This window comes from Mus caroli, mitochondrion (genome assembly GCF_900094665.2).
Source record: "Mus caroli isolate R5231 mitochondrion, complete genome".
NCBI lineage: Eukaryota > Metazoa > Chordata > Mammalia > Rodentia > Muridae > Mus > Mus caroli.
The window spans coordinates 2,039-15,864 of record NC_025268.1 but is presented as its reverse complement, the minus strand read 5'-3'; the positions used below and the strand labels follow the sequence as shown (position 1 = coordinate 15,864).

At 35.6% G+C, this 13,826-nt stretch overlaps 13 protein-coding genes across 13 annotated transcripts, besides 23 other annotated features; 1 reads left to right on the top strand and 12 right to left on the bottom strand. All coding sequences in view use genetic code 2, as the record gives it.

Moving 5' to 3' along the window:
- Nucleotides 1-433: part of a D loop that runs on past the window's edge.
- Nucleotides 434-501, top strand: a tRNA (tRNA-Pro).
- Nucleotides 502-568, bottom strand: a tRNA (tRNA-Thr).
- Nucleotides 569-1,712, bottom strand: CYTB (cytochrome b). The gene has a single exon. A coding segment is annotated over exon 1 (1,144 nt).
- A 5-nt stretch (nt 1,713-1,717) lies between these two features.
- Nucleotides 1,718-1,786, top strand: a tRNA (tRNA-Glu).
- ND6 (NADH dehydrogenase subunit 6) lies at nt 1,787-2,305 on the top strand. The gene has a single exon. The coding sequence runs from the start codon at nt 1,787-1,789 to the stop codon at nt 2,303-2,305; it is 519 nt and encodes a 172-aa protein (YP_009092018.1).
- Nucleotides 2,283-4,112, bottom strand: ND5 (NADH dehydrogenase subunit 5). Its single transcript has one exon. The coding sequence runs from the start codon at nt 4,110-4,112 to the stop codon at nt 2,283-2,285; it is 1,830 nt and encodes a 609-aa protein (YP_009092017.1).
- Nucleotides 4,113-4,182, bottom strand: a tRNA (tRNA-Leu).
- Nucleotides 4,183-4,241, bottom strand: a tRNA (tRNA-Ser).
- Nucleotides 4,242-4,309, bottom strand: a tRNA (tRNA-His).
- ND4 (NADH dehydrogenase subunit 4) lies at nt 4,310-5,687 on the bottom strand. Its single transcript has one exon. A coding segment is annotated over exon 1 (1,378 nt).
- ND4L (NADH dehydrogenase subunit 4L) lies at nt 5,681-5,977 on the bottom strand. Its single transcript has one exon. It carries the CDS (start codon nt 5,975-5,977, stop codon nt 5,681-5,683), a length of 297 nt encoding a protein of 98 aa, YP_009092015.1.
- A 1-nt stretch (nt 5,978) lies between these two features.
- Nucleotides 5,979-6,048, bottom strand: a tRNA (tRNA-Arg).
- Nucleotide 6,049: 1 nt separating this feature from the next.
- Nucleotides 6,050-6,397, bottom strand: ND3 (NADH dehydrogenase subunit 3). Its single transcript has one exon. It carries the CDS (start codon nt 6,395-6,397, stop codon nt 6,050-6,052), a length of 348 nt encoding a protein of 115 aa, YP_009092014.1.
- Nucleotides 6,398-6,465, bottom strand: a tRNA (tRNA-Gly).
- Nucleotides 6,466-7,249, bottom strand: COX3 (cytochrome c oxidase subunit III). The gene has a single exon. A coding segment is annotated over exon 1 (784 nt).
- On the bottom strand, nt 7,249-7,929 carry ATP6 (ATP synthase F0 subunit 6). The gene has a single exon. It carries the CDS (start codon nt 7,927-7,929, stop codon nt 7,249-7,251), a length of 681 nt encoding a protein of 226 aa, YP_009092012.1.
- Nucleotides 7,887-8,090, bottom strand: ATP8 (ATP synthase F0 subunit 8). The gene has a single exon. It carries the CDS (start codon nt 8,088-8,090, stop codon nt 7,887-7,889), a length of 204 nt encoding a protein of 67 aa, YP_009092011.1.
- Nucleotides 8,091-8,156, bottom strand: a tRNA (tRNA-Lys).
- Nucleotides 8,157-8,159: 3 nt separating this feature from the next.
- COX2 (cytochrome c oxidase subunit II) lies at nt 8,160-8,843 on the bottom strand. Its single transcript has one exon. It carries the CDS (start codon nt 8,841-8,843, stop codon nt 8,160-8,162), a length of 684 nt encoding a protein of 227 aa, YP_009092010.1.
- A 1-nt stretch (nt 8,844) lies between these two features.
- Nucleotides 8,845-8,913, bottom strand: a tRNA (tRNA-Asp).
- Nucleotides 8,914-8,916: 3 nt separating this feature from the next.
- Nucleotides 8,917-8,985, top strand: a tRNA (tRNA-Ser).
- On the bottom strand, nt 8,983-10,527 carry COX1 (cytochrome c oxidase subunit I). The gene has a single exon. It carries the CDS (start codon nt 10,525-10,527, stop codon nt 8,983-8,985), a length of 1,545 nt encoding a protein of 514 aa, YP_009092009.1.
- Nucleotides 10,528-10,595, top strand: a tRNA (tRNA-Tyr).
- Nucleotides 10,596-10,597: 2 nt separating this feature from the next.
- Nucleotides 10,598-10,663, top strand: a tRNA (tRNA-Cys).
- Nucleotides 10,664-10,699: an origin of replication (light strand origin of replication).
- Nucleotides 10,699-10,769, top strand: a tRNA (tRNA-Asn).
- A 3-nt stretch (nt 10,770-10,772) lies between these two features.
- Nucleotides 10,773-10,841, top strand: a tRNA (tRNA-Ala).
- Nucleotides 10,842-10,909, bottom strand: a tRNA (tRNA-Trp).
- ND2 (NADH dehydrogenase subunit 2) lies at nt 10,910-11,945 on the bottom strand. The gene has a single exon. A coding segment is annotated over exon 1 (1,036 nt).
- Nucleotides 11,946-12,014, bottom strand: a tRNA (tRNA-Met).
- A 1-nt stretch (nt 12,015) lies between these two features.
- Nucleotides 12,016-12,084, top strand: a tRNA (tRNA-Gln).
- Nucleotides 12,082-12,150, bottom strand: a tRNA (tRNA-Ile).
- Nucleotides 12,151-13,105, bottom strand: ND1 (NADH dehydrogenase subunit 1). Its single transcript has one exon. A coding segment is annotated over exon 1 (955 nt).
- Nucleotides 13,106-13,180, bottom strand: a tRNA (tRNA-Leu).
- Nucleotides 13,181-13,826, bottom strand: part of an rRNA (16S ribosomal RNA) that runs on past the window's edge.

Sequence of the window (13,826 nt, the reverse complement as noted above, 5' to 3'; positions counted from 1 at the left end):
ATCGAGATGTCTTATTTAAGGGGAACGTATGGGCGATAACGCATTTGATGGCCCTGAAGTAAGAACCAGATGTCTGATAAAGTTTCAGGTTAGCTACCCCCAAGTTTAATGGGCCCGGAGCGAGAAGAGGGGCATAGGTGGGCGGGTTGTTGGTTTCACGGAGGATGGTAGATTAATAGACCAAATGGGGAAGGGGATAGTCATATGGAAGAGAAGGATTTATGACTTAATGGTGTATGTCAGATAACACAGATATGTCTTTAGAGCATTAATAAAATGTAGGGATTAATATTCATGTTGTAGAGAATGTAATGTTGAATTTTAGTATGTGTCTTAAATCATTGATTAAATTTACTTGCTTATATGCTAGGGGGAAATAATTTAATGTACGATATACATTAATGTTTTATTGTACTATATAATTTTATGTACACAAGAAGTAGTTTAATTAGAATATCAGCTTTGGGTGCTGATGGTGGGGAATAGGTTCCTTCTTCTTGATGTCTTGAGAAGAGTAATTCTTCATTTCAGGTTTACAAGACCAGGGTAATGCTTATACTATCAAGACATGGATGTAATTTTAGTATCTTGTCTTCAATGATTCCTGAGATTGGCATAAGAATTAAGATAATGGTGAAGTAGGAGATGGAGGCTAGTTGTCCAATGATGATAAATGGGTGTTCTACTGGTTGGCCTCCGATTCAGGTTAAAATTAATAGATTAGCTACTAATACTCAGTATAGGATTTGGGTGATTGGGCGAAATATTAGGCTTCGTTGTTTTGAAGTATGAAGAAAAGGTAAAAATGCTAAGATTAAAATGGATAGAATAAGTGCTAGAACCCCTCCTAGTTTATTAGGGATGGAACGAAGGATAGCGTATGCAAAAAGAAAATATCATTCTGGTTTAATGTGGGGTGGGGTGTTAAGTGGATTTGCTGGTATATAGTTATCTGGATCTCCTAATATATCTGGGAAAAATAATACTAAAGTTATAAGGAATAGGAATATGATAAGGATACCTAAGATATCTTTGATTGTGTAGTAAGGGTGGAATGGGATTTTGTCTGCGTCTGAGTTTAATCCTGTTGGGTTGTTTGACCCTGTTTCGTGTAGGAATAGAAGGTGGACAATTGCTAGGGCTGCAATGATAAATGGTAGAATGAAGTGGAAAGCAAAAAATCGGGTTAGTGTAGCTTTGTCTACTGAGAACCCACCTCAGATCCATTCGACTAGGGTTGTACCGATATATGGAATAGCTGATAAAAGATTTGTAATTACTGTTGCACCTCAGAATGATATTTGTCCTCATGGCAGAACATAGCCTATGAACGCTGTAGCTATTACTGCGAATAAAAGGAGGACTCCAATATTTCATGTTTCTATAAATGCATAGGATCCGTAGTAAATTCCTCGTCCTACGTGGAGAAATAAGCAGATAAAAAATATGGAGGCTCCGTTTGCATGTATATATCGAATTAGTCACCCGTAATTTACGTCTCGGCAAATGTGAGTTACTGATGAGAAAGCTGTTATTGTGTCTGATGTGTAGTGCATAGCTAAAAATAGGCCTGTAATGATTTGGACTATTAAGCAGATTCCCAGCAGGGAGCCAAAGTTTCATCATGAAGAAATATTAGATGGAGCGGGTAAGTCAACAAATGAGTGGTTGATAATTTTGAATAGTGGATGTGTTTTTCGGATGTTTGTCATTAAGAGTTTCTGTAGTTGAATTACAACGATGATTTTTCATGTCATTAGTCACAGTTGAATGCTGTGTGGAAATAATGAATAATTATATTTTTATTTTAAGTTCTTTGTTTTTGGTGGGTTGTCTTGGGTTAGCATTAAAGCCTTCACCTATTTATGGTGGTTTAGGTTTAATTGTTAGTGGGTTTATTGGTTGTCTAATGGTTTTAGGTTTTGGTGGGTCGTTTTTAGGTTTGATAGTTTTTTTAATCTATTTAGGGGGTATACTAGTTGTGTTTGGTTATACTACAGCTATAGCTACTGAGGAATACCCTGAGACTTGAGGGTCTAATTGGTTAATTTTTGGGTTTTTGATTTTAGGGGTGTTATTAGAGGTTTTTACTATTTATACGCTTGATTATTATGATGAAGTTGAATTAATTAGTCTTGATAGTCTTGGAGATTGGCTAATGTACGAAATTGATGATGTTGGTGTAATACTAGAAGGGGGGATTGGAGTTGCAGCTATGTATAGCTGTGCTACTTGGATGATGGTAGTGGCTGGGTGATCTTTATTTGCGGGGATTTTTATTATTATTGAGATCACTCGGGATTAATTATGTAGATAATAATGATTAAGATTATGCTTACTAGAAATGACATAAAGTATAGTTTGATCAGGCCTTTTTGGTTGGTTGTAAGGGTAGTCATGCTTGTGTGGATGGTTGAGGTAGATTTTGGGATTAGTTTTTCTAGTCAGATTAAGTCCAATAAGGTTAGGGATGTTTTGAGGCTAATATTGAGTGATTTTATAGGTATAATTCGATGCATGATTGGTGGAAAATAGCCTAGTAGTGTTGAGAAAGATGAAAATGAGTTTGATTTGTTTGTGGAAAATTTTATAGTTAAGTTATTTAGTTCAAGTGCAATGAGAAAGCCTAGTACTGAAATAATAAGGGCTGTTGTTTTTAGGAATCATGGTATTGTGAGGGTTTGAATGTTGGTTGGTGGGATGTTATAAGAAATAATAAATCCTGCGAAGATACTGCCTAATGCTAGGCGTTTAATTGGATTAATAAGGTCTGGATCGTTTTCATTAATGGAAATTAGTGGAGGGTAACGTGGTTTTGTTATTGTTACAAAGTAGATGATTCGCATGCTGTATATTGCTGTTATGGATGTAGCAATTAGTGTAATGAGTAGGGCTCAGGCGTTGGTATTACAGGTATTGATTGCTTCAATAATTAGGTCTTTGGAGTAGAATCCTGTTAGAAAGGGTATTCCTGTGAGGGCTAGGCTTCCGATGATTATGCAAGATGAAGTAAATGGTATAGTTTTTATTATGTTACCTATTTTTCGAATATCTTGTTCATCGGCTAGGCTGTGAATGATTGAGCCCGAGCATATAAAGAGTATGGCTTTAAAAAATGCGTGGGTGCAGATGTGCAGGAATGCTAGGTATGGTTGATTTATGCCTAGGGTAACTATTATTAGGCCAAGTTGACTTGATGTAGAGAAAGCTACAATTTTTTTGATGTCATTTTGTGTGAGAGCGCAGATAGCTGTAAATAGTGTGGTTAGGGCCCCAAGGCATAATATGATTGTTATAATGTTGTCATTGTTTGATGTTAACGGATGAAATCGGATTAAGAGGAAGATTCCCGCAACTACTATAGTGCTTGAGTGTAGCAGTGCTGAGACTGGTGTTGGACCTTCTATTGCTGATGGAAGTCATGGGTGAAGGCCAAATTGTGCGGATTTTCCTGTAGCTGCAATTAATAACCCTGTAAGTGGAATAAGATTATCATTATTAGAGAGCATGATTTGTTGAAATTCTCATGAGTTTATGTTCAGGGAGAATCAAGTTATGGCTAAAATAAATCCAATGTCTCCGATGCGATTATACAAAATTGCTTGGAGAGCTGCAGTGTTTGCGTCTGTTCGTCCATATCATCATCCAATTAATAGGAAGGACATAATTCCAACTCCCTCTCAACCAATGAATAGTTGAAACATATTGTTGGCTGAGGTTAGGATTAATATAGTAATTAGGAATAATGTAAGATACTTGATGAATCGGTTGATATGTGGGTCTGAGTGTATGTACCAAGAAGAAAATTGTATAATTGACCATGTGACGAATAGGGCTACTGATATAAATAAGATTGAGAAATAATCAATTTTAAAGCTTATTGTTAGTTTTATTGAATTTATAGTAATTCATTGTCAGGTTGTAATTATGTACTCTATATTGTTATAGAGGAATAATAGTAGTGGAAATAGGCTTAGGATGAAAGAAAATTTGATTGATGTTGTGGTATATAATGGAAAATTAATGTGTTTAGTTAAGTTAAGTATTGAAATAAAGATTGGGGATAAAAGTAGAATGAAAATTAGTAAGATTGAGGTTGTAAAAATATTGATTACTTTTATTTGGATTTGCACCAAGGTTTTTGGTTCCTAAGACCAATGGATTACTGTTATCCTATAAAAGTAAGAAAGCCATGTTTTTATACATGGTAGCATGAGTTAGCAGTTCCTGCATACTTTCTTGGTGAATAAGGAGGTTAAGTTCCTGTTGTCAGATTCACAGTCTAATGTTTTTTGTAAACTATATTCACATATTGTTAGGCCTGTAATTAGTTTTGGACTAACGGTGAGAAGAATTAGTGGAATTAAATGTAGGGCTATGAGAGTTGACTCCCGTGTGTGGGTAGGTTGAAGATTAATTATATGGCTTGTTAGCTTACCTCGCTGGGTTGTAATGACTATATATATTGAATATATACCCGTGATAATGATGTTTGTGCCTATGAGAATAATTGAAAAGTTGGATCAGGAAAATAAGGAAATAGTAATGAATAGTTCACCTATTAGGTTAATTGATGGAGGTAATGCTAGATTAGCCAGGCTAGCTAGTAGTCAGCATGTAGATATAAGTGGGAAAATTATTTGAAGTCCGCGGGCTATAATTATAGTACGGCTATGAATTCGTTCATAATTAGAATTTGCCAAGCAGAATAAGAGTGATGATGTAAGCCCATGGGCAATTATGAGTATTGTTGCTCCTATAAAACTTCATGGGGTTTGAATTATAATGGATGCAATGACTAGGGCTATATGACTAACTGAGGAGTAGGCAATTAATGATTTCAAATCTGTTTGGCGTAAGCAGATTGAACTAGTTATAATTATTCCTCATAGAGATAAAAGAATAAAGGGGTAGGCTATGTATTTTGTTAAGGGGTCTAAAATAACAGAAATACGGATTATTCCATAGCTGCCTAGTTTTAGAAGAATAGCTGCTAGAATTATTGACCCAGCAATTGGGGCTTCGACGTGAGCTTTTGGAAGTCATAGGTGAACTCCATATAGTGGTATTTTAATTAAGAATGCTATTATGCATGCTAATCATAGCAGGCTGTTGGATCAGGAATTATCTATAGTATGTGTTGTTAACAATAAAATTGTGAAGTTAAGCGTTCCGATGTAGTTTTGGATGAGGATTAGGGCAATTAGTAGTGGAATAGAACCAATTAATGTATAAAATAGAAAGTAAATTCCTGCGTTTAATCGTTCTGTCTGGTTCCCCCATCGAGTAATAATAATAAGTGTTGGAATTAGAGTTGCTTCAAATAGAATGTAAAATATAATTAGTTCGGTTGCAGAAAAAGTTATAATTAGAAGAATTTGGAGACTCACTAGTAAAGAGATATAAAGTTTTTGAAGTAAGGGATTTTCTTTTTTTAGATGATTTTGACTGGCTATGAGTATTAAGGGTAGAAGTCAAGTTGTTAAAATAATCAGTGGGGTTGACAATGGGTCCGAGGAAAATATGTTTGAGAAATTTTGATAATTCTCATCAGTTTGTCATAGTAGTGTAAGACTAATTAGGCTAACTATAAAACTATATGAGGTTGTGTTTATTCAGGTTTTTTTAGGGTTTGATAGTCAGACTAGGGGGAGAAGCATAAATGAGGGAAAGATGATCTTTAGCATTGTAGAAGGTTAAGGTTTTGTACATAATCTGTTCCGTAAGTGTTAGATACTTTTACTAATAGAGCCAGTCCTACAGCTGCTTCACATGCTGCGAAGACTAGGATAGTAATAGGAATAGGCATAGAGCTTATAGAGTTAGAATTAAGAGTAGTTATTGAAGTTATAATAAATAGGGATAATATTATGCCTTCTAAACATAGGAGAGTTGACATGAGGTGAGAGCGAAATATGAGTGTACCTAAAAGTGATAGTGTAAAGGATAAGGTGAGATTGAAGAAGGCAGATGTCATATTGGTAATTATGAATATTATCATAATCTAATGAGTCGAAATCATTAATTTTTCTTTTAAACTAATTACCATTTATTCTGTTCATTCTAATCCTTTTTGCAGTCATTCATATATTAGGCCTAATGATAGGATTGTAACAAGAATAAAGGCTATAGTTATTATAATAGTGGTGTTAGTTGTTTGAATTGCTCATGGTAGCGGTAATAGTAGAGCAATTTCTAAGTCGAATAATAAAAATGTAATAGCTACTAGGAAAAATTTTATCGAGAATGGTAGGCGTGCAGAGCTTGTAGGGTCAAAGCCACATTCATATGGGTTTGCTTTTTCTGAATATAAATTTATTTGGGGCAGTCAAAATGCAATTGAGATTAATGCGAGGGATAGTAAGGTGTTGATAAAAATAACAATAAACAAGTTAATTACTCTCTTCCGGGTGTTTTCAGAATCTACTAATTGGAAGTCAGTTATATTAATTATACTAAGAGAGTAAGAGCCTCATCAATAAATAGAAACATATAGGAATAGTCAAACTACATCTACGAAATGTCAGTATCATGCTGCGGCTTCAAATCCGAAGTGATGTTTTGATGTGAAGTGAAATTTTAATTGTCGGAGAAGGCAAATAATAAGGAAAGTTGATCCAATAATTACGTGTAGTCCGTGGAACCCTGTGGCTATAAAGAATGTGGATCCGTAAATTCCATCTGAAATGGAAAATGATGTTTCGAAATATTCAGAGGCTTGTAGTACGGTAAAATAAAGCCCTAGTATAATGGTAATTAGTAAGGCTTGATTTATGTGATTTCGTTTCCCTTCTATTAGGCTATGATGGGCTCATGTAATTGACACACCTGATGCTAATAGAACTGATGTATTGAGTAGCGGGACTTCTAGTGGATTGAGTGGGAAAATTCCTGTTGGTGGTCAGCATCCTCCGAGGTCATGTGTTGGGACAAGGCTAGAGTGGTAAAATGCTCAGAAAAATCCGGCAAAGAAAAATACTTCAGAAACAATAAATAAGATTATTCCATATCGCAGGCCTTTTTGTACAATGGGAGTGTGATGGCCTTGATAGGTTCCCTCACGGATTACGTCTCGTCATCATTGATACATCGTGAGGATATTAGTTAAAAGGCCGAGAGTAAGTAGTGTAATTGAGTTAAAGTGAAATCATATTACTAAGCCTGATGTTAGTAGAAGGGCTGAAAAGGCACCTGTTAATGGTCATGGGCTTGGATTAACTATGTGATAAGCATGAGTTTGGTGGGTCATTATGTGTTATCATGTAAATATAGGCTTACTAGAAGAGTAAATACGTAAGCTTGAATTAATGCTACTGCAAATTCTAATACTGTAAGCAGTAGAAGAATAATAAATGTAATTGTAGCTGTTGGTGGACTAATATTTATTAATACCAGTGTAGCCCCTCCAATTAGGTGTATTAATAGATGGCCTGCGGTGATGTTAGCTGTTAGTCGGACTGCTAGAGCTATAGGTTGGATAAATAGGCTAATTGTTTCGATAATAATTAATATAGGAATTAGTGTGATGGGAGTACCTTGTGGAAGAAAGTGGGCGAGTGAGCTTTTTAGTTTATGGCGGAAGCCTATAATCACGGCTCCAGCTCATAGTGGAATAGCTATACTTAGGTTTATTGATAGTTGGGTAGTAGGCGTAAATGTGTGGGGTAGTAGACCTAAAAGATTTGTTGAGCCAATAAATATAATAAGGGAGATGATTATTAAAGCTCATGTTCGTCCTTTTGGAGTGTGAATTAATATTATTTGTTTAATAATAAGTTTAATTAGTCAGTGTTGGAAGGAGTGGAGTCGGTTGTTAATTAGGCGTTTTGAGGATGGAAATAGGATGGATGGAAACATAATAATAGTCACAACGACTGGTAAGCCTATTACTGTTGGGGTAATGAATGAGGCAAATAGATTTTCGTTCATTTTGATTCTCAAGGGTTTTTTACTTTTATAGTTGTAAGTGATTTTGGTGATGGTGGTAGTGGAAAGATTTGTGAGGAAATTTTTAGTTGAAATAAAATAAATAGAGTAATTATTGATGAAATAATTGTAATAAATCATGTAGATGTATCTAGTTGTGGCATATCATTATGGAGATTTTAAGGTCTCTAACTTTAACTTAAAAGGTTAACGCTCTTAGCTTCATAATGGATTTAGATTATAGAAGCCGATCAGTTTTCGAAATATTTTAGTGGAACTATTTCAAGGACGATAGGTATAAAACTATGATTAGAGCCGCAAATTTCGGAGCATTGTCCGTAGAACAATCCTGGTCGGTTTGATGTCACGGTTGCTTGGTTTAGCCGGCCTGGGATGGCGTCAGTTTTTAATCCTAATGAGGGTACAGCTCATGAGTGAAGTACATCTTCAGATGAAATTAGCATACGAATTGGAAGTTCTATAGGTAGAACAACTCGGTTATCGACTTCTAATAATCGCAGTTCACCTGGTTTTAAGTCATTTGTTGGAACTATATATGAGTCGAAGCATAGGTCTTCGTAGTCAGTATATTCATAGCTTCAGTATCATTGGTGACCTATAGTTTTCACAGTTAGGACAGGATTGTTGATTTCGTCTATTATATATAAAATGCGAAGGGAGGGTAAAGCAATTATGATAAGGATAACAGCAGGTAAAATGGTTCAAATAGTTTCAACTTCTTGAGCATCTATTGTGCTTGTATGTGTAAGTTTTGTTGTTAATATAAGTGAAATAATGTAAAGAACCAGAGAACTAATTAAAAAAACAATTATTAATGTGTGGTCGTGGAAGTTTATTAATTCTTCTATAATAGGGGACGTGGCGTCTTGTAAGCCTAGTTGGAATGGGTAAGCCATATAAGATATATAGATTTTTGGTCTATAATTTAACTTTGACAAAGTTATGTAATTGTTTTACTAATATCTTATTGAGAAAGACATATAGGATATGGGATTGGCTTGAAACCAGTTTTAGGGGGTTCGACTCCTTCCTTTCTTATTTTACCTTAACATAAGTTGGCTCTTCAAATGTGTGGTAAGGAGGGGGACAGCCATGAAGTCACTCTAAGTTTGTTGAGGCATATGATACTGATGATACTTCTCGTTTTGAAGCGAAGGCTTCTCAGATTATAAAAATTATTACGAGTACAGCTGTTAATGAGATGAAGGATCCTATAGAAGATACAGTATTTCATGTGGTATAAGCATCTGGGTAATCTGAGTAACGTCGTGGTATCCCTGAGAGGCCTAGAAAATGTTGAGGGAAGAATGTCATATTTACTCCTACAAATATAATAGCGAAATGGGCTTTTGCTCATGTATCATCTAGGGTATAACCTGAGAATAGTGGAAATCAGTGAACGAATCCTGCTATAATAGCAAAAACTGCTCCTATGGATAGGACATAGTGGAAATGAGCTACTACATAGTATGTATCATGAAGCACAATGTCAAGTGATGAATTTGATAGAACAATTCCGGTTAGTCCACCAACTGTAAATAAGAAAATAAAGCCTAAGGCTCATAGTATGGCTGGAGATCATTTGATATTACCTCCATGTAGGGTTGCAAGTCAGCTAAATACTTTTACACCTGTGGGAATTGCAATAATTATGGTAGCTGATGTAAAGTAGGCTCGTGTGTCTACATCTAATCCTACTGTAAATATATGGTGGGCTCATACAATAAAACCTAAGAAACCAATTGACATCATTGCTCATACTATTCCTATGTAACCAAAAGGTTCTTTTTTTCCAGAATAGTAGGTAACTACATGTGAAATGATACCAAATCCAGGAAGAATAAGAATGTAGACTTCTGGGTGACCAAAGAATCAGAATAGATGTTGGTAAAGGATTGGATCTCCCCCTCCGGCAGGATCAAAGAAAGTTGTATTAAGGTTACGGTCTGTTAGCAGTATAGTGATTCCTGCAGCTAGAACTGGTAGGGATAGTAAAAGTAATACAGCAGTAATTAGTACTGATCAAACAAATAGCGGGGTTTGATATTGAGTTATAGCTGGGGGTTTTATATTAATAATTGTAGTAATAAAGTTGATTGCACCTAGAATAGATGAAACACCAGCTAAATGGAGGGAGAAAATTGTTAGGTCTACTGATGCTCCTGCATGAGCTAAATTTCCAGCTAGAGGGGGGTAAACTGTTCATCCCGTTCCTGCTCCTGCTTCTACTATAGATGATGCTAGAAGAAGGAGGAAAGATGGGGGAAGTAGTCAAAAGCTTATATTATTTATTCGTGGAAATGCTATATCTGGGGCTCCAATTATTAGTGGAACAAGTCAGTTTCCGAAGCCTCCAATTATTATTGGCATAACTATAAAAAAAATTATCACGAATGCATGGGCAGTTACAATAACATTATAAATCTGGTCATCTCCTAGAAGTGCACCTGGTTGTCCTAATTCTGCTCGAATTAAAATACTTAGTGCGGTTCCTACTATTCCTGCTCAGGCTCCAAATAGTAGATATAGGGTTCCAATATCTTTATGGTTAGTTGAGAATAGTCAACGATTAATGAACATAGGTAAAATGGCTGAGTAAGCATTAGACTGTAAATCTAAACACAGAGGTTCAAACCCTCTTTTTACCAAAGGTCTTAAGGTGATATTCATGTCGAATTGCAAATTCGAAGGTGTAGAGAAATCTCTACTAAGACTTCTACCGCCACTTTCTTTTTTTTTTTGGCGGTAGAAGTAGATTGAAGCCAGGTGTAGGGTATTTAGCTGTTAACTAAAATTTCGTAGGTTTAACTCCTACCAATCTAGTTAAGGTCTTAGCTTAATTAAAGCGATTGATTTGCATTCAATAGATGTAGGGTATAGTCTTACAGTCCTTATCAGAAGTTAAACTTGGTTGTTTTCTTGGGGCTTTGAAGGCTCACGGACTAATATATCCTAAACTTCTATATGATGAGTTGGGGGGAGAGGGGTAGAGTTATTGTACTTAAAATAGTTATAATAGATAGTGTTAGATATGACTTGAATTTTGGTTGAAAGCTTATTATTTTTGAGTTATTATTTGTTGGAAATATTGTTAGGGAGGTGGAGTAAATTAGGCGTGTATAGAAAAATAAGTTGAGAAGTGCTATTATTGCTATTAGTGTTGCTAAAATTAAGCAGTTATTTTTTATCAGTTCTGTGATGATAATTCATTTTGGTAGAAATCCTGTTAAGGGTGGAAGGCCTCCTAAAGATAGTAAAATAAGGGAAATTATTGTGAGTACTGCTGGGGTTTTATTTCATAAAAGTGAAATTGAATTAATGTTCATAGAGTTGTTGAGTATTAGAGCTATAAATATAGGAATTGTAAGTAGAATATAAATTGCAAGATTAAGTAGGGTAAGTGATGGGTTGTATGGTAAAATTGCCAATATTCATCCTATGTGGGCGATTGATGAGTAGGCTATAATTTTTCGTGTTTGTGTCTGGTTAAGACCTCCTCATGCTCCTAAAAAGATGGATGAAATTGCTATTAATAAAATAATGGTAGAATCTAGTAAGTGGAAAATTTGGATTAAGATAGATAGAGGTGCAATTTTTTGTCATGTGAGGAGGATTAATCCTGTGTGAAGGGGAATTCCTTGAGTTACTTCTGGTAATCAGAAGTGGAAAGGAGCAAGGCCAAGTTTTATTGATAGAGCTATTAGTGATATGTTGAGGATTAAGCTACTTGTTTGTTGTTGAAATATTCATGTTCCTAATTGCTTATAGTTAAGTACAATGGCTAGAAGAATAATTATTGAGGCTGTTGCCTGTGTCACGAAGTATTTTGTTGCTGCTTCGGTTGATCGTGGGTTCTTTTTGTTAATTAGTAGGGGAATAATTGACAGTAGGCTAAATTCTAGGCCCACCCATATTAGTAAGAGGTTAGTGCTGGATATAGTGATTACAGGACCTAGAAAGATTGTAGAGTAAATAATAATAAGGGTAATGGGATTTATTAGTACGGGAAGGGTTTAAACCAACGTTTTCGGGGTATGGGCCCGATAGCTTAATTAGCTGACCTTACTAGGATGGGGTGTATAGGTAGCACGAAGAATTTTGAATTCTTAGGTGTAGGTTCAATTCCTATTGTCCTAGAAATAAGAGGATTCAAACCTCTATAATTTACTCTATCAAAGTAACTCTTTTATCAGACATATTTCTATATGAGCGGGGGGGTCCCCGCTAGAAAAATAGGTAAGGAGATATGCCATATACATAGTGCTAGCGTTAGAGGTAAAAAGTTTTTTCATAGGAGATGTATAAGTTGATCATAACGAAAGCGTGGGTAAGATGCTCGGATTCATAAGAATGCAGATGATAATAGTAGGGCTTCTGTTATGAAATTGATTGAATAGAGTTCTGGGATATTAATGTAGTGTAGTGGTCCTAAGAAAATAACAGTTGTTAGGGCGTTTATAAGAATAATGTTAGTATATTCTGCTATAAAGAATAAAGCGAATGGACCGGCTGCATACTCTACATTAAACCCTGATACTAGTTCTGATTCACCTTCGGTCAGGTCGAAGGGAGCCCGATTAGTTTCTGCTAGGGTTGAGATAAATCATATTATGGCTATAGGTCAGGCTGGAATAATGAGTCATAAGTGTTCTTGAGTTGTAATTAGTGTTTGTAGGGAGTAGGACCCGCTTATTAGTAGGACTGATAATAGGATAATAGCTATAGTTACTTCATATGAAATTGTCTGAGCTACAGCTCGTAGTGCCCCAAATAGGGAGTATTTAGAGTTTGAGGCCCACCCAGATCATAAGATGGAGTAAACTGATAGACTGGATGTTGCTAAAATAAATAGAATTCCTAAGTTTAAGTTAATTAGTGGGTGAGGTATTGGTAATGGAACTCATAGGCTTAGTGCTAATGTAAGTGATAGGGTTGGGGCAATAATAAACAGGGAGATTGAGGTTGTTAAAGGACGTATTGGTTCTTTTATAAATAGTTTTATGGCATCTGCAAATGGTTGTAGAATGCCATATGGGCCTACGATGTTAGGGCCTTTTCGTAATTGTATATATCCTAAGATTTTGCGTTCTACTAGCGTGAGGAAGGCTATAGCGATTAAAATGGGAACAAGGAGTGTTAGGATATTAATAAAATACACTATTAGGGAGAGGATTTGAACCTCTGGGAACAAGGTTTTAAGTCTTACGCAATTTCCTGGCTCTGCCACCCTAATAACCTTATCGAGGTTAGTAAATGTACATATATATATTTTATTTAGATTTAATTCATAAATTAAGTTAAGAGCGCTTATTTGTAAGGTGGCTCTATTTCTCTTGTCCTTTCGTACTGGGAGAAATTGTTAATAGATAGAAACCGACCTGGATTTCTCCGGTCTGAACTCAGATCACGTAGGACTTTAATCGTTGAACAAACGAACCATTAATAGCTTCTGCACCATTGGGATGTCCTGATCCAACATCGAGGTCGTAAACCCTAATTGTCGATATGAACTCTTAAATAGGATTGCGCTGTTATCCCTAGGGTAACTTGGTCCGTTGATCAAAATATATTGGGTCAATAAGACAAGTTAATATTACTTTGACTTGTTAGTCTAGGTTACAATCATTCGGAGGATTTTTTATTCTCCGAGGTCACCCCAACCGAAATTTTTAGCTTAAAACTATGGCTTTTGGGTCATTAGACTTGTGGGTTGTAATAGTTAAGCTATATAATTTAAGCTCCATAGGGTCTTCTCGTCTTATTATTGTATTTCAGCCTCTTCACTGAAAGGTTAATTTCACTGATTAAAGATAAGAGACAGTTGAACCCTCGTTAAGCCATTCATGCTAGTCCCTAATTAAGGAACAAGTGATTATGCT